At 38.7% G+C, this 25,771-nt stretch overlaps 1 protein-coding gene across 2 annotated transcripts in view; it reads left to right on the top strand.

Annotated features, from left to right (window-relative positions):
• Positions 1-5,240: 5,240 nt before the first annotated feature.
• The window catches only part of LOC127952318 (gastrula zinc finger protein XlCGF8.2DB-like), a 37,116-nt gene continuing 16,585 nt past the window's right edge, over positions 5,241-25,771 (top strand). Inside the window, exons 1-3 of one of the 2 annotated variants that reach the window (XM_052550712.1) lie at positions 5,241-5,280; positions 5,897-6,039; positions 13,437-14,838. In XM_052550712.1, the coding sequence (XP_052406672.1) occupies positions 5,940-6,039; positions 13,437-14,404 (1,068 nt within the window). In that variant the 5' untranslated portion in view covers positions 5,241-5,280; positions 5,897-5,939 and the 3' untranslated portion in view covers positions 14,405-14,838. Of the gene's footprint in view, positions 5,281-5,896; positions 6,040-13,436; positions 14,839-25,771 lie in introns of those variants that run through there. The other variant, XM_052550709.1, reaches the window with a different exon arrangement.

The raw sequence follows: 25,771 nt of genomic DNA, 5'->3' as shown, positions 1-25,771 counted from the left end.
AGAAAGAGGGGAAAGAGAGAAAATTATTGAGCTAATATACTATAAACTGTCATTTGTATCTTTATTCTATTGTATTTGTCATATTGTTAGTAATAGTCTCTAATTGTGTTTAATTTTGCTCTTATTTGTAATGAATGAAAATATATTAATTACAAGGTGATTAGTTAAAAAAAGTGTGTGTGTGTGTGTGAGTGAGACAGAGATGATAAAAATACTGTTATAACAGGAGGATGCAGTTATAACAGAGGTGTTTTTTTATTACTTTGAAGTAAATGAGGTGAAAACAAGAATAGCAATGCTAAGAACCCAATATGACAAACTTTTAAAGCCTAAACCCAGTAGCAGTGGACAGAAACCCCTTACCTCCAAGCAAAACTGGAAAAAAACCTTAGACATCTGGACTGTTTAAAGGCCCATGTGACACACAGACCCACCGAATCAACTCTGAGAGTAAAAGTTGTCTTGTCTTGTATCTACTAGGCTACATCCCTTGCCTTAAATTGCAATCTGCTCTGTCATCCTCTGATTTTATTTTGCATGCAAAGGTAGTAAGTTATCGTAGACTGATGGCATTTATTACATTGTAACTTCATTGTTATACTTTATACTGTTAAGTTCAGTGTAAGTACATTTTGACAATTGTGTCAGCTAAATTAATAAATGTAAATGTGAAAGTTAATTACCTACTCAAAATTTACAAAGTCTTCACTAAACTTTTGTCTTTACCTGTGCTGTTTATAGCTTGACTCTGACTCAGAGGACATTGGACCATCAGCCAAGTAGAAGATGATCACATGCTTGATGTGTGCACCATTGATAATGGCCTATGGTCTGAAATGCTTCTTGCAGCGAGCCTCCAAGCTGCCCAGCATTGGAAGAGGAAACCTCAGAGTCTGTACATGGTGACACTGCTAAAAGGCCTAGGTTAAGCAGAACCAAGGCCCAGCAGAGCCCTCAAAGTGAACTGGACCACCAGGCCCAGTCACAAAGTCAGCCCCTACCACTGTCTTTTGTAAGGATGCTTACTTTAATACAAAAAAAAAATTATCTACCCCTGTAAAGGGTTGCAATGTTATTTGCTATTGCACCTTCACCAAAAGTTTTGTTCACATATTGGTTTACTTTATTTGGAGGTACACAGGGCCGTCGCTCCGCACACGCACATCACGCACTGCGCATAGGGCACCAAGTGCTTGGGGGGGGGGAGGGGCACCAAAAAATCTGGGTCGTGAAAAAATCATCACAATAGGCTCCTACTATAAATAACAAATAAAATATTTCTAAAAGCATATTAATATACAAAAGCAATACAAAAGTAATATAGGCCTAGACCAAATTAGTCTAGAAAAAGGTGAATCTCTGTGCCAGTCTCCCTCTGGTGCCCCCCCTTCCCCACCTCCCAGTGGTCTGTTCCATTATGCCTCAATCAATGTCAAATTTGGCAGACACCGACCTCAGACATGGCCTCGAAAAGGCACCAAGAGTCGGGGGCGGAAAAAAGAAGAGACAGCGGGATGATGCTCACACGTCGCTTGCAGGTAAGACAATGTTTTAAATAAAAATGTTAGTTTTAAAAGAACGGCGTTAGGTAAACAACGTTATTTTTTCAGTAACGCGGTAATCTAACTAATTACTTTTCCCGTCGTTACAACGCCATTAACGTTACTGAACGTTAAATGCGGTGCGTTACTATGCATTGATTTAATAAACTATTCAATCCGAACGCACCCCTGGCTGTGAGGAGGTGGGCTAATAACGAGATAAGCGGTTGTGATTGGCTAAGGCTGAGTCATGTGTTTCATGGTAGCCAATCAGAGCCAGTGTTTTTACACACATGCCGGCACACGCGGCTGCGCCAGCGGCGCCAAACACACACACACACACGCAACAGCTACACAGAGATTCGCAGCAGAGATGGCGAGATGGCGAGTCAGCAGCAATCTGATGAAAAGTTGGCATTTTCAAGGTGAAGATATAAACACTACTTCAAATTCATTGTGGTCAAAGGCAAGAACGTGCATGTAATGTGTACATGTAATGTGTGACACGCATCTACAAAGCTAGTGGCCAAAAACACCCTTTCTCACAAAGATAATACTTGAAGTGCTGGATAAAACTCTTGCTGTCTGTTGACGTGCAATAAATATTGAAAGTTATGTACCTGTCTGTTCTACTCCTTTCAACTGACTTGCAGTGAAAACTGCAAAAAAATAAAAAAAAAGCACTGCCAAGCATTTGTGCTTAGGGCACATATTTATCACACATACAGATTCAACAAGTAAATTATTTTTGAAAAACGTAATATTTTATATGGGAGTATGTATCAATATTATTATTTTTGTTCATGTATATTTGCACAGCCGTGTTTGAATGCATGTGCAAAAACTATCTGTGTTATCTTAGTTTACCTTCACTAACTTTGGGAGAATTTGTAATGTACCTCTTATGTGGTAGTAAAGGTTGAAGGGTTGTAATGTAAGAAAACATTTGTGTTTGAAAAAAATTAAAATAAAAGAATATTTTTAAATATATTAATGCAGTTGTTTGGTTTTGATTTCAGGGAATCAGTCATTTGACTAACATCTGTTATCTGTGCAGTAAAAAATAATGTTCTTAAGATTTGTGTCATCTCAAAGGAAGTTTATCTTTTTTTTTTTCAAAAGCATGTCCACCATCCAACTTGGTTACAAGTTTTTTTTTTTTTTACTGCAAACTAATTATATATTGTAATAACCAATACAATTACTACACCATATCCTCTTGCCATGAAACACTCCCTGCAGGTGAAACCAAGTATTGGCAGAGTGTGTCTCGTTGCTTCTTGGCTTCCACAGAGGGATTTCTGTTGATGCAGACTGTAAGGCTCCCTCTCTCCTCCATGCCGCATCAATAAGCTGATGGTTGGCATCCTCATAATCCACATAGGCAGGTGGTACATAGGCATCAGATCTCTGATTGCGTAAAACGTTGTGCAGGCAAATACACGCAAAGAGTCAAAACTTTCTCTGGACTCAGGCAGATGGTTGATCTAAAAAACTCTGTAGCGATTTGCCAAAAATCTTACAGAGTGGACATAGGTAATGTGATTATTCCAAACAAAGGAGTACAATTATACATATGACCATTTGTCACAATGATCGAGTCACGAGATCTAAGTGTGAGGTAAAAATTGCTTAATTGTAACTCAGACAGTCAGCAATGAGAACGTAGGAAGACGATGGCATAACCCCAGATGAATCGCGTCCAGATCACTCAAGCAACAGTACTCTCAAACCCAGCACAGGAATCCTAGGCGGGCGAGGAATAAAGTCCAGAGAAGACAATCCCAACTGGAGGGACAGGAGCACAACTACACAAGAAAGACAGACGAGAATCAACGAACCAACAACACGAACAGGAATCCAGCCAAACTTAAAGGCAGCGCAAATGAGCTGCAGCTGTTGCTCATTAACGCAGCTGCTGCTAGTTAACAGAAGCACACAATCAGACGCAAGATGAGCGCACTGACCCATGAACCGTGACACCATTACAGCCATTTACCTTTAAAGGTGCTGTAGGTAACTTTTGTAAAAATATATTTTTAACATATTTGTTAAACCTGTCATTATGTCCTGACAGTAGAATAGGAGACAGATAATCTGTTAAAAAATCAAGCTCCTATGGCTCCTCCCAGTGTCCTATTGCCATTTGCAGAAACTCCATCGCTCCCGTTAGGAAACAACCAATCAGAGCTGCGGTCCGTAACTTTGTTTGTGTTCAAAAGGTAGAAAAATGTATATAGTACACCATGAATCCATTTTCCAAACCGTGTTTTTAGCTTGTCCTGAATCACTAGGGTGCACCTATAATAAGTGTTTATATGCGGACTATTTTAGATTGCTTCGGGGGTACCGCGGCGGAGTAACCCAGTACCTCTGTGATTCTTCATAGACATAAACAGAGAGAAGTAGTTCCGGCTACGATGTTCCTCCGCAAGACGCAAGAAGTTCTGTTTATTAACCGCTAGAGTGTCAAAAGTTCCCTACTGCAGCTTTAAGTATTCATCACGTAGTACAGAAATTAGAAGGTTTCAACTGAGAAAAGAACAGCGAACAGCGCCGGACTGAAACTAGCAAACACACTTGCGCTGCGCCTTGTGTTGCATTGTGCTGGGTGTATGCTGTGTAATTGCAGTTCTTCAATTTAAAGTTAGGTGGATGAAGTGGCTTGCGGAGAACACTCTCTGCAGGCTTTTCCTTGACCTAGCGGTGGAGAGAATACTTTCTTTAAAGGCGTTCCTGGAACCGTCTCCTCATTTCACTTTCCTCTAAAGAAATCACTGGAGAACAGTGAGGTTAGCAAAATATCTGTTTGAGTTTTTATTTATTATTTTTTGGCTCTTTTTCATTAGACGTTCCGGCTCTCTTTTCGAAAATACAGGAGGCTATCTCTGTTTTCTAGGCATAATTATATGCACAATAACACTGCCCTCTGAAGAAAACTGACTCTGAAAGCAAACTGGCTGACATTTCAAATTGCAGTGCCACAACAATTATACTCAGGTATGTGTGTCAAGGTACCCAGGGGACCACACAGAGGCCAACAGAGAAGCTTGTTCTGCATCCTTTGCACTGTAATTATTCAGATGTGAATAGAGCATTTATATATCTAAGAGGTGTTTTTTTTTCTTCAGTAAAACAGATGTTTGTTTTTTTTTTTTTTTTTTTTCGGCTGCACAGAATAATCAGTTTATTAGAAAATGTTGAATTAGTGCAAAATAATCTAATGTAAGATTATAAATGTGGAAACCCACATAATTCACCAGAGGAAAGCATTCAAACATCAAACTTTAAATGCATAATTTAATATATTTAAACTTGACAGGATGTTGAAAGAAGGCAATTTAAGTTTTATATTCTGCACACAATAAATAATAACATTTGAAACATATGCTACTTAATGATTGTAGCATGCTTTTATCTGTTGCCCTAATAAAGGATACATTTGGTTGACAAACATTCTATATTTAGGAGCAAACTAAAAAAAAATAATATGGTCCATTATAAAAATGCCCCAAACCACCATGTGTATATACTTCTGACTCCTGGTCAGTTTCCGCACTTATTACTGTTTTGCCTTTCAGACAGAATCTCACTGTACAACATAATGGAATACATACGTTGCCACATAAAAAACCTATTTAATTTTCTATTAATTTTTATGCAATGTTTAGGGCTTTTATTTTGCTCTCATGGCATGACGTCATAAAACCGCGCCGCGCTGTGATTCGACTGAAGAAAGGTTTGTGTTTTTAGCCATTTAAACTGAAGTGTTTAAATCGATTCAACCCGTTGGAGCAATTTCATAGTTTTTTATAGGCGATGTAAAATTAATTATTGTTTAATGTAATACTGCAGCGCTTCATCTAACATTTATAAGCGCTAATTTCAGGGATTTAAACCACTAATCTATAATAGAAATATGTAACCTTAGATCAGTGATTTTAACGCACCTACACATCTGTTACAGGAAAGTGCGCCTCACTTTGCTTCTTTTATCGTTAATCAAACACGAATTGATGAGCGAGTACTAGTGATGGGGAAAATAAAACGAAAAGGGTTTAAACCAATCTCTGAGCCAATTGAATCAATTGCTTCTCAAAATGATTCAGTGATTCGAATCGCTTGACTCGGCGCGCGCTGACGATCAATGCAAACACAACAAAACATAAATATGAGAAGATATCTCTTACAAATTGAACAAAAACATTATATAATACATGTTATCTAAAAATACTGAACTAGGGAGCTGATTGAATCATTTAGTTTTCATGTATTTTTTTTCCTTTCTGTTATCTATTCTCACATTTACATTTATTCATTTAGCTGACGCTTTATTCTCATCTTAAATGTCCCAGAAAACTGAAGTAACTGAGATTCAGGTGACACACAGTTATAAAGATGGCATTTATTAAAGAGGAGACTGAAGACATGGAGATTGAAGACGTGAAGACTACAGAAGTATTCAGTCTGAAACAAGAAGAAACTGAGGAACAAACAGGTTGGTTTTTATTCTCAAAGATGAACTCAGTCATTTGATCCTTAATAAAATGTCCAGCTCTGCAGAAATAAATGACATGTACACATTATGTTTTGAGAAAGAAATGTAGTTGATGCCGTTTTAAATCACACTTATGTGTGATGCACATGGAAGCTTAAAGGGTTAGTTATCTTTGATATTAAATTTTGGTATGTTTTAGCTTACCTCAAGGGCATCCAAGGTGTAGGTGTCTTTGTTTCTGCAGTAGTTTACATTTAGAAATTTTTAGGTCAAACCGTTCTTGTCTGTGACTCATATAATGGAAGTCTAAGGTAGGGGTGTGCCGGTGTCCTGACATTTTATTCTACCCTGTCAGATTTTCCTATCTGGGTTTACTGCGCACGCGCACATCAATATCGTGTCCTTTGTCTCATGCTAAACAACGATATTTAATGTATCTGCTTTACTGTAAGGGTAGGTTTAGGGTTGGGGTAGGTGTAGACTTTAATAAAAACGCAATCTAATTGGTAGAAAATAATATTTATTGTTGGTTTTCTGTAACTGTATCCCTTTTAGCTACAACCGCGAATATAACACATAATTACTGTATTTGCAGTACTGTAAGGGTATGATTAGGGTTGTGGTAGATGTAGACGTTAATAAACCATAACTTTACAGTAGAATTTTCGTTGTGGAATTGTACTACCCACTGTTTTGGTGGGAGGTAGGAAAATCTGACAGCGTAGGACAAATCGACAGAACACCGGTTTCAGAATTGGTGATGACGGTTATGACGCGAGTCCAGTGGCGTAACGAGTCAACACCGGGCCCTTAAGCAGGATTATCAAGGCGGGCCCCCCTACTACAACTCATATCCTTAAGGTCCAGACTGCACGTACGGGAATTCTCAATTGACAGTATGGCAAGTCCAGAGAGACAACTCTGTCCCATTGAGCTCCTGAGATAGCTTTTTATCAGTTTTAGTTTTAAAAAAGAACGCTCTGCAGAGGCCACTGTCACTGGGATGGTCAGAAAAATCATGAAAGCAGTGCAAACCACTTTTGTGTTTATAATTTGACGACTCCATGTCTGTCTCAAGTTCAATGTTTTTTTACTGTTTTGCACGCAATGCCATGTTCACCCGGGGATTCCCCAGTTCCAATTAGAAACAAATTACACCAAATTCATCATTATTCGTTTCAAACATTTATTTAATTTTCAGTCAAATATGCTGTTGTCATTGTTTATTCAAATCAATTCTCAAAAAAATTAAATGCGATCAAACTAAAAGTAGTCAAATGCGATAGGGGGACCTGGCTGTTAATCAAAATCTTCCAGTAACGCGGGCGGGCCCCTGATTGGTCCGGGCCCGTAAGCAACCGCTTACCCTGCTTACCGATAGTTACGCCTGTGCGCGAGTCAAATGTGACGGTTCATAACATAACCGTCGGTGGGGTGGGGGGGTTGGAGGAGCGGATAGCGTGTTTCATTTTGTTTCATATTGTCTCGCCACCATGCTAGTGGATCTGCCGTAGTCAATTGGTTGATCTTGGAGATAGCGGGTTAACTCCATGTCAGCGCGCGCTCTGATCGGTAAAGGGGTAGAGATTTCAGACCTCCGTTTATTAAGGAGATCTGTCACAAAACTCATCATCCGCGCCAAAGTATTTTGAGCAAATTTCAAAGCCGCACCCGCCCGCCATCCGCTGATTAGCTGACTGACTGTTTTGCGGTCTATTTTACGATGCAATGCTTTGCTGATGCGAGCCGCAAAAAAAAGCCATTGTCTGTTCTAGAAAGAATGCAGCAAAGATATTTAATGCTAATGTATGAGGCATAGGCCTACGCTGAGTTTCATTTACAATGAGATGCACTCTAGTTCACAGTGCAGTGCAAGTGAACGCGGCTGCGCTGGTGCTTCCATTTCACGGTTATCATTTTCTGCTATATTTGATTTTTATTTATTAAAATACATGCAATTGGTTGATGAAACATTTATTAAAATTAAGATAAAATTTGTTCAAAACTAAATTCGTTTTTAAGAAAGGTTTTCTACAAAGCAAAATTTAATGAAGTGGTAAATATAATGTCTGACGATTTACAAAACTTCATTAAGTGGTAAAAACCATGTCTTCCGATATATTGCGCATCTCATGATCCTATCTAAAAAATGAAAATAATTTTTGATAAAAAATGTTTGTAAAAAATATTTTAATGACATGGTTTTGGCGGTTATAGAGTTCTAATGACGGTGTTCAACTATAATCGCCGGTCTAATGGTTATATACTAACCGTCACATCCCTAGTCTAAGGTCACCACCTCAAAGAGCATGAACAGAGGAGTCCAAATTAAACAGTTCCCCATCGTAAGTACACACTGATGACCTAAGACATGAAACGAGCAGTTTGTGTGAGAAAACGAATAGTATTTATATAGTTTTTACATCTTATACACAACCACGTCCAACTGATCTGAGTGACATGTTCGCGCGTTCTGGCTTAGTCTGCAAAAGCGCGGAAAGCGATCTCTCGCGCGTGTACGTCACTCATTGTTTACCACACGATACACCACCAATCGTCGTTGTCTAGTAGTTGTGGCATTGCTATGTTCCATTCGTGACAACATATGCTCTCCACTTCTGTTGGCATCTCACAACACTTGTTACTAAAACACCACCAATTTTGAAGAGATCTCTGAAGACATGCTGCTGCAGCTGATGCTTCCTCCATCGCTCATGAGTGCTTGATCTGTGTATTCTGGTTCATATAAATATGGTTGTGAAAAAAAATCAACGTTTTCTTTTGATATATCAAAATTATCTTCCATTGCAATTTCCTGTACATCTAAATATGTTTAGATCTTCACAGTGAAAGGTAACACTTCCGAAATCTCTGTGTAAATGTTGGTGGTGACCATAGACCTCCATTATATGAGTCACAGACAAGAACAGTTTGACCTAAAAATATCAAAATGTAAACTACTGCAGAAACAAAGACACCTACATCTTGGATGCCCTTGAGATAAGCTAAAACATAAAAAAAAATTTTTTTTTTAAGTATTATGTATTCACAATCCTTCATTAAAACTGATTATACTTGAGACAATTTTTTTCTAATATTTTAGAAATTAAATTTTTTTGTAATTAACCAGCTCTCTTGAGCTAATTATCTAAACTTAACACGCTTTAAATCTGTTATTTTAAGTCAGATATATTTAGCCTATTACCTTTATAGGCTATGCATTTTCCTTAAAGCATCCCATTTTGTGGCCTAGTTAGGTCCATGCAGAAACTTGTGAACGATGCTCGGCATCACTTTTTAATGACATCATTGAATGCTCAAGGAATATGAAGGTAATACAGTGGCAAAACTAATTAGGCTTGTTACTGACATCCACTCTCACCCAGCCAAAGAACATCCCATCATCTTTGAAGACCTCCAAGGGATATGGTACCTCAAAGTTCCTTTGAAAAATAAAGGAGTTAAATATCAGCTGGTGGTACCCCCAGACACTAAGAACTGACTTCATGCACTATAACCATTATAATTCAATTTTCAATTTCAATTTTATTTGTATAGCGCATTCACAACAGCCTCCAGGCTGACCAAGGTGCTTTAAAGAAGAGCAAGAATATTACACATACATGAAAAATAGACCAGACAAAAATTTAAAACCACCCAATTCAAAATTTAGCATAACACAGTAGTCAGTACTCTAAGGAAAATAAAAAAGTTTTTAGCAAGGACTTAAAAATAGACAAGGAAGGGGCCAGTCTGATCTCTAAAGGCAGGGTATTCCAGAGTCGTGGCCCAGCCACCGCAAATGCACGCTCCCCTCTATGCTTTAGCCTAACGCGAGGGACAACCAACAGAGCCTGGTCACAGGATCGTAGGCTTCTTGATGGAGTATAAGGTTGAAGAAGTTCAGATAAATAGGAGCTTCGTTATGAAGGGATTTATAAATGAAGAGGAGAATTTTAAAGTCTATTCTCTGAGAAATCGGCAACCAGTGAAGGGATCTTAGAATTGGAGTCATGTGTTCATGTTTACGACAGTTTAAAAGAAGTCTGCCTGCAGCATTTTGGACAAGCTGAAGTCGTGCAATTTGAGATTTAGATATACCGCAATATAAAGAATTGCAGTAATCTAGACGCAATGTAACAAATGCATGAACAGCCATTTCTAGAGCTTTTGAAGTGAGAAAGTTTTTAATTATAGACAGGAAACGAAGCTGATAGAAACTGGAAGAGATATATAACAGAAGAGATATGTCTATCAAATTTTAAGTGTTGACCAATGGTAATACCTAGGTTCTTTACCCGTGAGTATCTGAAAATGGATAAACTTTCAAGCTCAGGGCTTATACACTGAGAGTTATCATTAGGACCAAAAACAATTACCTCGGTCTTGTCCTCGTTTAAGAAGAGGAAATTTTGGGCTATCCATAATTTAACCTCCTCTAAACATTGGAGAAGAGAAGTGATCGTTTTTCTTCAGTTGTTTTTCTTAACTGGAAGATAGATTTGAGTGTCATCTGCGTAGAAATGAAAAGACACACCATGTTTTTTTAGAATAGAACCCAGAGGCAGCATGTACAGAGAGAATAGAGAGGGAGCTAAAATAGAGCCTTGTGGAACGCCACAGGTCAGAGGAGCAGGGGAAGAGAAAACATTTCCCAGTTTCACTAAAAAGTTCTGTCAGATAGGTATGACTGAAACCATTTCAGAGTGTTTTCTTTTAGACCTACCCAAGACTCTAATCTAGATAATAGTATGGAGTGGTCTATGGTATCAAAAGCAGCCGATAAATCTAAAAGAATAAAAACCACAGAGTCCCCGGAATCAGTGGAGAGGTAAATATCATTTAACACTCTTAACAGGGCGGACTCAGTGCTGTGAGCAGACTTAAAACCAGATTGAAAAACCTCATAAATAGAATTACTAGTCAAAAAGTTTTGAAGTTGATTCAGCACAATTTTCCTTTTGAAATTTTGAAATGAAAGGCAAAACAGAAATTGGACGAATTTTTTTTAGAACAGTGTGGTCCATTGAAGGCTTCTTGAGTAGAGGAGTGACTGTAGCAACTTTAAAGTCGGCGGGAACAGAGCCAGTTTGGAGACACTTATTAATAAGAGTTATAAACCCAGCAATACCAAACCTTCAGGACTTTTACAAATTCCCAGGTCACTGAGCCTGGACACAGTCTAGGGATTGATCTAATGGGTCCATTCCCCACCAGTTAACAGAACAGTTACATCCTTGTGGTTGTCAAAATACGAAGTGGGTGAAGATGTTCCCACTTAGAGATTCCAAGACACAGAAAATAGTGAAGTTTCTTCCGGAGAATATTTTTACTCGTTGGGGAGTCCCTAAGTTTCTGGTTTCTGACCCGGACACCCCAGTTCACCTCCAGCATCCTGGGTGATCTGTGCAAGACAGAGGTTGAGTTCAGAAACTAACAAGTTATCATCCACAAGCAAACCTAACAGAAAGAATAAACCGGACTGTAAAAACAATTATTGCTGCCTATGTTAGACAACAAAATCAAACCTGGGACCAGTGGGAACCAGAATTCCGCTATGCCATCAACACCACCCTGCAGGAAGGCACGAGGAAGACTCTTGCGGAGCTAGGGTAGGCAAATGCTGGGATCTCTGGAACACCTAATCCTAAATCTCTGGAACACCTAAATACACTAGGACTGTCACTTTTGTGAAAAAATAAAAAAAATTCGATTTTTAAGACATAAGTGTTTATTGAAATCGATTGTAAAATCGATTTTCCATATATAAAAAAAAAAAGACGTTTCCTTTTTCAACTTCAAATAACAGACGAATGTAAAGAGAGTGCTGGGAAAGCAAAAGTCAGCAATATTTCTTATTTATTGGCAAGAAGTTTCGTGCAGAATAACAAACAGCAACAGGAGTGCAACATTCTTGAAAAAATATATGCAGAGGGGACAGCTGCCATAACATAAACGAAAAACATCACTGCAGGCTTCAACCCGGCTGAATTTAAGATTTGGGCAATTCAAAAATCTCCAAGATTATTTTAAATAATGATTCAATCCATTTCAAACAACTGTTCAAAAAAATTAAACTTTAAATGGACTTGAGAACAGGCCATGTGTGTTTTTCTTCTTGAACGTAACCGACACTTAGGCTAGACGGCACTAGGCAGACATAAGGAAATGCGCAAAAAAAACTAGGGCCATTAAAAATTTATTGGACAGGAAAACAAGTCGATCAACATTTTTGGGGTCCAGAGCAGAGTGTTTTTTATTCACTACATATGTCAAGCTGTTCAGAAGACGCGCTCCGACCGCACTGATGTCCCAGGGACACTCAGGTACAGCTGCGCAAGGTGGGGGTATTACTGCAAATTTTCCACCACAAAAGCCGGTCGCTTTCAGCTTGCAATGTGAATGTAATCAATGTCCTTTTCATAACTCAGAATCTCCTGTAACCAGATGCGCGAATGAGACGAATTCACGTCTACCGTGCCGCGAGACCTCCAGACATGCATAAACGTGTCTTTACATTGACTTAACATTTAAGTCATTCGCGCCAGACGCTTTAGAGGTCGCTTTCGAAGTCACTGGGTCTGGTATTTTCTGTCTAGCTTTCGCAACGCATACTGCACTTTCGGAATTCTTTAATTTCTTTTCCTGCTTGTTTGCGAGTTTTGTTACATCTATCATTTTTTAATTGTTTAACTCTTTTAAAATTAATAGTAGACATATTTGGTTAAAATCGATTCCCTATTTTCATTTTCGAAACTTTTTTTGGGTTGGCACGATCGATTGTGCAGTCGATTTTCGAACTAAAAGTGACAGCCCTACCAACGACCACCTTCAACTGATCAGGCTGCGTATTCCCTGGTGGAACAAAAGGATGTGATGGCCAAGGAGGGTGAGTTAAGCCAAGCCAAACAAGCTAGGTACTATAATTACAGTAGAAAAATGCACAGTTTCAAGGTGTGTCTGTTATTCGGTTCGTGACATCTTTTACGGGAAACGCCGAATACTCAGAACAGTGGCGCAAGGCTGCTCACAGCGCGGGGGGGCTTAGTCACATGTTACACAAGAACCTATTTCGGAACCGAAACTTACACCGCCTTCACACTGGCAGTTGAAATCCGCTCCGTAATACGCAATATTCCCCCAGTGGATATCGTACTACACCGCTGAAATATGATTTCGTAGTCATATCGGAGCTGATTTCAACTGCCAGTGTGAAGGCGGCGTTAGAAATTGCTCACGGTTCCGGTTCTTTTCATAGGAACAAAACCGGTTCTGAATAAGTTTACGATTTCCAGGTGTGCGCTGTGGCGATAACTAGCGAGCCAGTAAATATTTGAATGTCTGTTGCTTTTGTGCTATTAAACTGGGGTTAATTTGCATGTTTCTTTCCGCTTTAGGACTGGTGACACTGAAAGAGGAAAGTCAAGAGCTCAATGATATGGAAGAAAAATATCAATATGAGAAACCTAATCAGTTCATGACTGGAGAAAAATATATTAGAGATTTAAAGATTGGGAAGACGTCCTCACAAAACAAAAAAACTAGAATAATTAAACCTTTCACCTGCCAAACGTGTGGAGGAAGTTTCACACAAAAAAGTAGCCTTAACAGACACATGAAAATTCACACTGGAATGAAGCCTTTTGCCTGCCAACAGTGTGGAAAGAGATTCTCTGACAGAACACACCTTAACATCCACGTGAGTCTTCACACTGGAGAGAGACCTTTCACCTGCTCTCACTGTGGAAAGGGTTTTACACAGAAAAGAAATCTTAATGCCCACGTGAGTCTTCACACTAGACGATGCCTGTACATCTGCAGCCAGTGTGGGAAGAGTTTCTCACAAAAAGGAAATCTTAAGACGCACATGAGAACTCACAGTAAAGAAAATCCATTCACATGCGATCAGTGTGGAAAGAGTTTCACACACAAAAAAACCCTTACTGTACACATGCAATATCATACGAGATTTACAAAAAACCTTAACCATTACACTACGATTCACACAAGAGAGGGGGCTTTAATATGTCATCAGTGTGAAAGGAGCTTCGAAGACAGGATAAGCCTGAAGAACCATGTAAAAACTCACGCTGGAGAGAAGCCTTTCATGTGCGATCACTGTGGAAAGACTTGGACAAACAAAGCAAACCTTGAGAATCATGTGATAGTTCACACTGAAGAGCAGCCATTTATCTGCCCTCAGTGTGGAAAGAGTTTTCCGTACAAAGGAAACCTTAAGATTCACATAAGAGCTCACACTGGAGAGAGGCCTTACAAGTGTCTTCAGTGTGAGAAGACTTTCATGTATCACTCAAGCTTGAAACATCATCTAAAGACTTCCGCCTGTTTCACACCTCAAGCTTGAACTTCACATCAGCGTTGCTGCAGCAGCTGCAAAACTACACATTTCTTTAAAAAGACAGCTATAAATTAGTTTTAAAAAGTTGATTTACAAAACTGAGCCATATGCATTAATTCTGAAGAACATCAGTTCAATTGTGATCAGTGTAATAAATATATATTTTGCCATCGCACTTAACAAATACATATGATAGGACTTATAAATGTGGGACCCTGTTTATGTTTTTTGTAAAATAGTAAAGCAACAGAAAATGTATACGTGTGTGTAAAAGTAATGCTCTGTTCACACCTCAGCTGGATGTTAGCTACATCTGATTGTTTACTATCACAACCACTTGTTTTATTTACATCGTTCACTTATCTATGCTTTAGAATTTTTGTTATAAAAAAAATTATAATGAACTCCGCACCGTTATTAAATTTAAATGATTAAGTAAATGTTGTCAGTCTTGACTTGAATATGGTAGATGAACCATAGAAGATTGTTGTATAAATAATTGGATAAATTGGAGGACGTTTGTCATCTAAACAATATGAAAGATTGGTGAGATCTCATTAACTTGTAGAGCTGCCTACTTTAACGTCAACACAAGGAAGACACAATTGTAATGAAAGTGGTTTTACAAAAAGATGAGTAACTAAAAGCTACTAAATGAATGGATAAAGGGATTATCGAGTGCAATAATGAGTTGGATGTTCATATGGCCGGTGCATGTTTTCTAATTGAAAGATAAACCTTACAGACTCTGGGCCTCATTGATGAAACTTTTGAGCCAATTCTGAGTAATTTACCCATAAAAAAAAAGAGCTTGAAATCACAAAAATGTTGTAAACCATCAGATTTGAGGGTTTAACATGCTTATGAATTTGAGTCATTTTTACATAAAACGTGCATGTATGCTCATTAACAGCTGATTCATCCAGGAACTAAACATTTGACTTTGTTAAAGGATAAGTATACTTCCAGAATAGAAATTTCCTGATAATTTACCCACCCCATTGTCATCCAAGATGTTCATTACTTTCTTTCCTCAGTCGCAAAGAAATCAAGTTTTTTGAGGAAACCATTCCAGGAATTTTCTCTATATAGTGAACTTCAATGATGGCCAACCATTTAAAGGTAAAAACAAAAAATGCAGCTTCAAAAGGCTCTACACAATCTCAGCCAAAGAATAATGGTCTTATCTAAAGGTCACAGCTGAAATTGTTGGCCACCATTGAAGTGAACTAATATGGAGAATATGGAGAAAATTCCTATGGATGTTTTTTCTCAAATATCTTCATTATATGAGAAAAATAATGTTGTCTGGAAGTGAACTTATCCTTTTAAGGTTTGATAATCTGAATCATTTATTCAACTGATTTGTTCAAAAGGCTGATTCATTCATTAAGGAAACAATACGCTGTATGTTGATCAAAGACACAAAACGGTACTGTGATATTTGTTTGGAACTATTGCCCAGCAATGCTCTTTCAGCCTGTCATGTCACGGTCAGAGGAACCGTTGATGAATGCTGTACCTGTCTAGCTAAGGAGAATGTTAATGAATTCTCCCTGTTTCCTGATGGTACTGCTGTAGAGTATTGTCTGCGTTTATTGCTCTCCAAGTGATAGCACTTTACAGAGCCATTTCCCTATCTTAATTTCTAGTTCCTAGTCTCAGTTCCTAGTTCTAGCCTTAAGTCGCATTTCCACCACTGGAACTTTACCCAGAAACTAGGGACTTTGGGCTGGTAAAAACAACGATCTATTCGGATCATTTTCAAAATATGACTGTTATTGTGTCATGAAATGGATTTTTAATAGTATTTTAGGTGAGAATGTAGTGGTTTAAAACTCAAATCTGTGGTTAATTTATAAAGACAGTGCCTATTTAAAAATGTGTTTCTCTGATCTCAGAGACGGTGAGCTCCACGCGATCAGCGGGAGCTCAATAATTATGTATCCGCCGAGAGCAGCCTCACCTCGGCTAGACCTTCTGATATGTGCCGCTGGATCTGATGTCCCTTTTTAGTGGCTAAACATAAAATATAAATAGTTTTGGGTAAATCTAACAGGTAATCTTTGATCTGTATTCAATTTGTGTATATGTTAAAATGAAAATAAAGACTCAATAGGTTGGTTTCACGTGACGTCACATTGCTGCTTCGCGAACGCGTATAATTCAGATGGAGGGCAGGAAGTGAATTAGCGAGGATCTGCCGTCTATAAAAATGGCCATGTTTTGTACAGTTTATGGCTGCTCCAATCGTTCTAACCGCGAAAAAGGAAAGGGTTTTTTCAGAGTTCCTAAGATTGTCATTCATAAAGGTGAGAAATGTAAAAATCTCACAGAACAACGACGTAAAAAGTGGATTTTAAACGTACGTCTGCGGTCGGGAGGAGCAGAGTCGGCTAATGCCCGTGTCTGCAGCGACCCACTTTGTCGGAGGTATGTAAGCTAGATTACTTTTTTTGTGGCTGTGTTTATATATCTATAGGTTGTCGTTAAATGCTGATTTACTTAGTAATGATTATTAATGCTTTTTAGGCTGCCCTAGTGCTTTGGTTGACATTGAGTCGGTAGACTGGGCTCTGACAGTCAACTTCGGTTACCAAATTACTAACCCCAAATCAAGAGGCATCTCTGCAACGAGAGCAGAGAATGAAGCTCAAGGTAGTCAAAGATGGTCAGAGTGTGCAGATGCCAGAGATGCTCACAAGTCTCTGAGCTAGAGTCCAAGTCAAGTCTCAAGTCTCTGAGCTCGAGTCCAAGTCAAGTCTCAAGTCTCTGAGCTAGAGTCCAAGTCAAGTCTCAAGTCTCTTTATTATATTAAGTCTCTGGTTATAATAAATGTTGCATCACGTACAGCGACCCATCCAAGCTGCTTAGAACACTGAATAGCTATATATAAGGAATTCAAAGCATGTAATATGTTATTATGACAACTCTATCTATTAGCATACAATATCAACTTTGATTTTGGTATATAATCAGTGTAAACAGGCTATTGCAACATGACAAAAACACCAAGAATGCTTTACTTTTAAGTTAATATCTGTATTTTGCATGTATGGATTCAGTAATGGCCTTCTGTCTGTCCTGGCTGTATAGCTGCACACCTCTTGTCTGGCTTAAGAATGAACAAAGCTACGCTGACTTATGTTATTCATACAATACCTACTCACAAATAAACATCAAAAACAAAGCCGGCTGCAATGAATTTCTGTGCAAAACAGCTTTTACTACAAACACTTCCACACAAGAACATTGGGTAACACTTTAGAATAAGGTTCCATTAGTTAATGTTAGTTAACTACTTTCGTTAACATGAACTAAGCAAGTATAATCCTTCTACAGCATTTATAAGTCTTAGTTCATGTTAATTTCAACATTTACTAAATGCATTATTTAACTCAAAAGTTATTCTTGTTAACATTAGTTAATGCACTGTGAATTACCATGAACTAACAATGAATAACTGTATTTTCATTAACTAACATTAACGAAGATGAATAAATACAGTAATAAATGTATTATTCATTGTTTGTTCATGTTAATTAATACATTAACTAACATTAACTAATGGAACCTTATTCTAAAGTGTTACCGAACATTGTTATCACACAAGAACATTTTGATAGAGAACCAAAAATATTTAAAGTAGATAAAATTAGAATAAATAAAATGGAAATGTCTACATACTATTACTACTGTAAACAGGGGCGGACTTTACCATTAGGCAAAGGTCGGCAATTGCCTTGGGCCCCGAGCTACCTAGGGGCCCCCAAAATGCCCCATTAACTTGCTTAAAGATTTTTATTTTTTTTTACTTTGTGCAAAATACATATTTCTAAAACTCCATTTGCGAAAAAATGGCATCAAATCATTAGTGTCGCAGACAGGAGGGCCCCCCCCCCACCTCACTACATTGGACTATTCCATTATTTCACTTACTGCGCATCTGCGAAAGTGACAAGGCTGTAATGCGCCAAAAAACTGACGAAGAAGAAGTGATTGACAGTGATAGACATTGTGTACAGAGAGAGAGTGTTGACAGTAAAAATGAAGTGAAGCTACCCAAGCGGTGCTGAAAAAAGGAAGAAACAGGAGGAAAGCAAAAAGTTTTTAGCAAAATTGATGAGTAATGAGTACTAGCAGTCACTAGCCGCATTTCCACTGTCGGCCCAGTGCGAGCCAGGGCTTAAAAGAGGCCGTTTGTTTGCATGCTTTGTTATGTATTCAAATTCAAAATCATCGATGTTTTAATTATAGAATTTTTTTAATTTATCAGGACTCAAAATGAATCACACATAAATACAATTAATTTCAATTTTATTTATTTATTTTTAACGCTTATGAAAATAGCCTCGGCGCAGACTCGCTATTTTTATAAAAGCTCCCGAACAAAAATCATTATTATATTTTGATGATATGCAACATGGAGCTAAACTCTTGAAACGAGACGACAGATAAAATGTTACTTAATAAATACACAATTGTAATAGAGAGTAAGAAGCTGACGTCTGATTTCTCCAAGCGGTCATATTTAACATGCTTACTGTGTAACGTTAATGTTTAGCGTGCATAGTCTTTTACATCGCTTATAAATATTTCTGCCTTGTTTAGTGATTATAATCCACATCGGATCAAGCAAACACTTGCTGCGAACTAAGAGTGAGTTTTGAGCTCAACTTATTTTAAAACGTCTTTAATGCTGGTGTTTAAGCTGTCATCTTTCTGAAATGATCCGCGCTGACGCTCTCTAGACACGGAGAAACTCCGCCTTTGTTCATAACTCCTCCTCTAGCCCCAGCTGGCCCGCTTTGGCCCAAGGTTTTCGTCGGGCCAAAAAACCCTGGCCGTTGGCCCCGAGGAAGCCCCGGCGAGGCACGATCAAGCCCCGGAAGTGACAGTGGAAACGCGACTGGCCCTGGCATGCACTAGCACGCCCGGTCCTAGCTCGGTAGTGGAAACACGGCTATTCTGACCAATTTGTTACACTTGAACTTGAAGATGACCAAGCACTCTGGCCAAAACATCTCACTGACAAAGAACGCTGCTTAATAGTGCAGAGAGGCCCTGTTCAGAGCAAGGATAGAATTTATCCTTTTTATTTTTCTTCCTTTTTTCTTACAGATACAACTCCAGATGTCTATACATCATTGCTGTGTGAAGACTGCTGAAGAGAAGTAACAAGTAGGGCTTTTTTTTTAAAATAAGGATTGACAAAAGGAAGGAAACAAGAGATGTAGAGGGCCCCATGTCTGTGTTTGCCTTGGGCCCCAAAATGTCTAAATCCGCCCCTGACTGTAAACTTTGCAAATAGGACATCAGCCCCTTCAAGTCAATGAACAATAACAAAGTGGGCTGCAATGAATATCTGTGCAAAACGTCATGGCTCCGCTCCTACCCAATGACAGAGGCACGCAGGTTTTTTTCCACTGGAGTACTCACGTGAAGGATGCGTGCACAACTAATAACTAATATCATCACGCTATAAAGGGTTGGCCTGCGCTGGGTGCGCCCCTCCCCCTATAACTGTTCTATCTCGCGGAGGAGCTCATTTGTGTGCATCTGTGTGAAACACGCGCTCTGAAACACGCATAGGAAAAAAGAGCGACAGAAAGAACGGCTCCCCTCCAGCCGTGACTCGGCTCCCATCGTTCATGTTTATGAGCCGTTCAAAAGAATCGGTTCGTTCGCGAACGTCACAACTCTAACAGCGAGCTCATCTGACGTTTACTAAAAATAAACATTGTTCACGAGTCCCGGAGCTCGAGTCCGAGTCGAGTCTGAAGTCTTTCGAGGACGAGTCTCAAGTCGAGTCTGAAGTCACTGTTTGTGCGACTTAAGTCCCACTCGAGTCCGAGTCTCAAACTCGAGTCCCCATCTCTGGCAGATGCTTTGTTGAATCTCCAACAGACAACTGAGAGCCCGGATCTAACGCAGACAGCCGAGAGCTCTGAACCGAAGCAGTCAGCTGACAACTCACAGTCAAAGGACATCAGCGGGAATGGGACATTAAATGATCAAGGTAAATTATTGTACTAAGATGTGTAACTAAGCATGATTATTAAATGTTACAATTGTGATTGTCAGAAAATCAACCTGAGTAACTGGACCAGAGAACTTGCATGTTTGTAAAAAGTTTGTCAAAAAGATAACTTCACATAAATGCACATAGAACCAGACAAATTAAAGAGTCTATCAAAGCTGTGTTGAACACGAGCCAAATTCCTCAGGAAGTCATAAAACATTCTGTGCCACAAGTCCCAAGGAAGATAACAACCAACCAACTTGTTCACACAACAGCTTTCAACATTAACACCACTAGAACAATTATTGACAATTTTAATTCGCAGAAGAGATTGTCAAATTTGTTGTTCGTAATTGAAATGCAACGCTGGACATTACATGAAAACGCATGAGAGTACTGCACAAGTTCCATTGACTTCCCCCACCCAGCAGGACCAGACTGAAATTCCAAAGGGGGGAAGGGCTTTGAACCTCTGGTCTCCACAGAAGTTTTTGTCATGAGAATGGCAAAGAAACTGCTTTTTGTACATATATGGACCAGAATAAACTCAAAAAGACTTATAAATGAATCAGTCCATCGCTTCACTCCAGATTCATTTATGTGTAACCCACACATTTGACTATCATGTTATAATCACTTATTGTGTATGGTTTTTTTTTAATAACTATGGGATAGCTGAAGGATACATAGTCATGTCTGGTATGTGTGTGATTGAATCTACTTGCTTGAAATAGCCCTGACAATCATTTATTTGTCACATGAATCATATTCGTGTTAAAGGAATCATGTCCAAAATTATACCCTGCAAGAGCAGGAAAATTCGAACCACATGCTTTGTAAGATAAACATATGATTTATGATACCCCCGAGCCAAGACAATATCTGATTGGTCAAGACAACATTTGAGGTGTGGCCAACAGGCCAGTTTAAATACTTAGGACACCATAAAATCTTTGTTTTTAATCTCTAGCTGTGCTTCTGCTATCAGCCATGCTTGCTTTTAGCTTGTAGCTGTGCTACCTAGTTTTAGTCTCTAGCCATGCTGTTTAGTCATCATTGTTCTTTGAGCGTGGTTCCAGCGTGAGAAGGAACACAACCTTGTCTCGTCAAACTTTATTTCTTTTCTTTTCCGTTTGAGAGTTTCGTGTTCTGAGTTAAGTTTTGTAACGTCGAGTCTCCGACGCCTGACCTCGAGTGCCCGTTCAACTTCAACCAGCGCACACGACTCTGCACTTTCAGTCAACGTCCAACAACCACGGGCTTCCCAAGACGTCACATCAGCGACTGAACTTCCAGCCAATCAGCGACACCGGGATACCCCTCTCAACGGGACTCCCTTTCACAGGAAACCAAGGCAATGTATCCTCAGACATTTGTGCTGGTGTATCTAATATAATTTTAACCTCATTGAGGAACTCAGTGCGAGCGTTAATTAAGTGATTGATGGTTGTTCATGTCTATGCAATTTAACGTATTGCTGTAAACTTGGGATTCCATATTTCCATTCTCTTAAACTCATCTTTTCCTAACTTTCGATCTTCCTGCAACTTGTGTGAATGTGTGAGTGCGTGCGTTTATGTGTTAGATTAGTTTATATGTCTTAGATTTGTCTAATAAAGCCTTATTCATATTGAAAAGAGAAATATCTTGTGTTTTGTGCTTACAAGTTAATGTCTTAAACTGCCAATCTTGTTACTGTGCTAATTGATAGTGTTTTCACTATACTTTGGATATTAATATCAAATCTGCGCTGGATGTTAAATGGCTCGTTCACTGAATCGCAGAGCGTCTAAGTGACCAGCCGTGAAACAGTGATTCTGTTCAAATTCCCTTTAAATTATTAAATGATTCCCTTTGAGCTAAATTGTCTTGTTTCCGTTACAATACATATTCATGAATTTCAGGTGAAACTCAAGAAATTAGGGCGGCAGTGGCTCAGTGGTTCATGTAGGTTGTCTACAAACCGAAAGGTTGGTGGTTCAATCCCCGGCTCCACCTGACCAAGTGTCGAGGTGTCCTTCTTACTTCTTCTTATTTATTTATTAAGCACTTTTACACAACTTGTCATTGAACAAAGTGCTGTACAAACACATAAGCAATCATAAAAACATACATAATTTACACCACATATAAATAATGAATTAAACCCCTCAGTTTGATAACCTACAAAAGCAACTACTATACCCCATTTAATGCTAGAGCCAGGAGGTATTCTTTAAGCTTATGTTTAAAAACTGTACATGTACGTTCCAATCTAATAGAAAGGGGTAGGTCATTCTAGAGTTTAGGAGCTATTGCTACAAAAGCTCGATCTCCACTTCTCCGCTTTGTTCTTGGAGTCGTTAAAACCAGCTGGTCAGCTGACCTCAAGGACAGTTTTGGTGTATATTTCTCAATAAGATTTGCCAGGTACAACGGAGCCATAAAATGCAGTGATTTATGAACAGAATAATTTTAAAATTTATTCTGTAGTCAATCGGTAGCCAATTTAAAGAGCCCAATACGAGTGGGTACCTGTCAAAAGTCTCGCAGCGGCATTTTGAATAAGTTGTAAGCGTTTAATCAGTGACTTATTTATGCCGACGTAAAGTGCATTGCAGTAATCTAGTTTTGTAAATATAAATGCATGAATGAGCTTTTCGAGATCACGAGTGGACAGAAATGGTTTCACTTTCGCTATTAATCTCAAATGAGCCTTGTCCTTGAGCAAGAGACCTAACCCCAGCTTCTCCTGACGAGCTGGATGGCGCCTTGTATGGCAGACACCGCAGTCGGTGTGTGAATGAGTGTGTGAATGGGTGAATGTGAGGCAAATTGTAAAGCGCTTTGGATGGCCATGTGGTCTGTTGAAAGCGCTATATAAATGCAGTCCATTTACCAAATTAGGATATTGTGCAAAAGTTCATTTCTTTCAGTAATTCAACTTAAAAGAGTAAACTAATATATTATATAGACTCATGCAAAGTGAGATATTTCATGCCGATATCTGTTATAATTGAGATGATTATGGCTTACAGCTTATGAAACCCCAAATTCAAATTTAGAATATTGTGAAAAAGGTTTCGCCTCTTGTGTTTAATTACCGAAATAAATTAACTATTGCACAATATTCTAATTTTGAGTTTCACCTGTAACTAATTATGCTCCCGACTACTATATTGCAGACTATGCAGATGCAGGATGCCAGACTGAACTAACGATGGATGACATTGAGAAGATGGAGGATGTCCTGGACAGAACACAGCAGAGCTGGGAGATCTTTGGACCAAAGCACTGGACGCACAGTTCAACCAGGAGTCCTTTGAAAAAAATGAAGACAAGAGTTTTCCAAAGTTTTACACAGGGCTTCAAATTGAGTGGCCAGAGCGGCATGTACTTCAAGCTACAATGCCAATGGCATTCAGACAGGCATTTAGATGTAGTTAGTTGTTGTGATAATTGATTGTTTCAAAGTTTTTATTGAGAAGCCCTCTAATTTACTAGCCCAAGCTCAAACGTGGTCAAATTACAAGCATCAGCATACTGTAAAATTTCTGCTTGGTGTTGCACCCCAAGGCTACCCTTACGAAAAATAACCATGGTTTTATTATAGTAAAACTGTAGTAACCCATGGTTTTTTGGCGTATTGACTGCCATTTGTAAAACCACAGATTTACTACAAATACCATGGTTAAACTATGGTTAATATAGCAAAACCATGGTTAATTTGTGGTTACCATGGTTTAACTACAAAAACCATGGTTTTTTGGTTTTATTTGTAGTAAAACCATGGTTAATTTTCGTAAGGGATATGTCACTTACATATCGTGTGCCTGGGGAGGGAGAGTCGGCGATAAACAGATCACAATAGAGAGTGGCCTCCTAAAAAAACCTGTTACCTGGAGATAGTGTTCTAGCAGACCGTGGGTTCAATATTGGTGAAAGTGTGGGATTTTACTTTGCTTCACTACAGATACCTGCATTTACCAATGGAAGAAAACTGCTGTCATTGTATGAGGTGGCAAAAACTAGAAAAATGGCGAATTTGCGTATTCATGTTGAGCGAGTCATTGGTTTAGTCAGAAGAAAATATCAGATTCTGCAAAGCAGGGTTATGCCCATAGAGCACATGGCAACAAAACCAGGTGAGGCACTAGCAATGATTGACAAGATTGGGGTTATTTGTTGTGTCCTGTCTAATATTTGGGAGTCTGTCGTCCCATTAGAGTAAGGAGGAAGGGAAGGAGAAGAGGGAGGGACATCATTTTGTTAAGATGTTTCAAATGTAATATTTATTTAATTTCATTAATAGCCAAAAAATATTCCAAACTTTATACTCTAACAATATTTACATGGATTACATTCAAATTGATGTCAACAATGTCACTGTAAAACAAACAAAACTACATGTAAGCCTTTCCAAAACCAAAGGAGCATTTTAAGGCCAGCAGCAGGAGGTCTTTAAATTCAGTTTCTTCTGAAATACCTCTTGGCAAAAACAGAATAAGGAATCTGTGAATGCAACATTGTAACATTAAAATATCTAACATTGACAATGACTGAAGCACTATATATATTTCTACACAATAGGAGTACGTTTCTTCAGTCACTGTTGCAAATCTGCATCCTGGAACATTTCTATGTTAAATGTGCTCAGATGTGGTTTCTGGTCACATATGAGTTGAAAAAGATCCTGGTTAAGACATCTGATCTCTGCATGATGAGTTTTCCAGCAGTGTGGTATTATTCTGCAACAGTGCTTGTTGATTACATGCAACGATCAGATTCTTGGGTTTTCCCTCAAATATACCAAATGATTCCTGCACTTCTATCAGGAGAAGTCTTGGAAAAAGAGAGAAAACCAAGATTTATTGTTTTAAGCACAGAATGATGTTTGTTTTATTCATGTTTCTTTTTTATTCACCCCTATTATAACAAATTTTACATTAAAACAGTGGTGCATGTGAAACATGTGGTACAGTACTTCATGTATTTAACATCCTCCACTGGAGCCTTGATGGCCTTCATGCCACAGCACTGACAAGTTGAGCAAGGTGTCATATGCAACCCACATCCTGAACATAAGGCTGACAAGCTCTTAGTTTGGTGATGAATGAATGGTGCTTTCCTTTCATCACGCATGTCAGTACTGTAAGTTTGGTCACAACCTCTAGACTGCTCTCATCATAGCATGTTCTCATGCCAGTATCACTAGTTCTTTCTGTCTGCATGTTGTTTGACTCATCACAAAGTAATCCAAATGGCTGGGTCTGGCAGATGTTTTTGACCTCATAAGCAAGCTCTGGGGCAATGGCACCTACAAAATAATAAGAAGAAAAAGAAGTGGTCAAAGATGGCGATGATAATAGATA

Source organism: Carassius gibelio, chromosome B3 (genome assembly GCF_023724105.1).
Source record: "Carassius gibelio isolate Cgi1373 ecotype wild population from Czech Republic chromosome B3, carGib1.2-hapl.c, whole genome shotgun sequence".
Classification (NCBI taxonomy): Eukaryota; Metazoa; Chordata; class Actinopteri; order Cypriniformes; family Cyprinidae; genus Carassius; species Carassius gibelio.
This window is presented reverse-complemented; position numbering and strand designations above follow the sequence as displayed.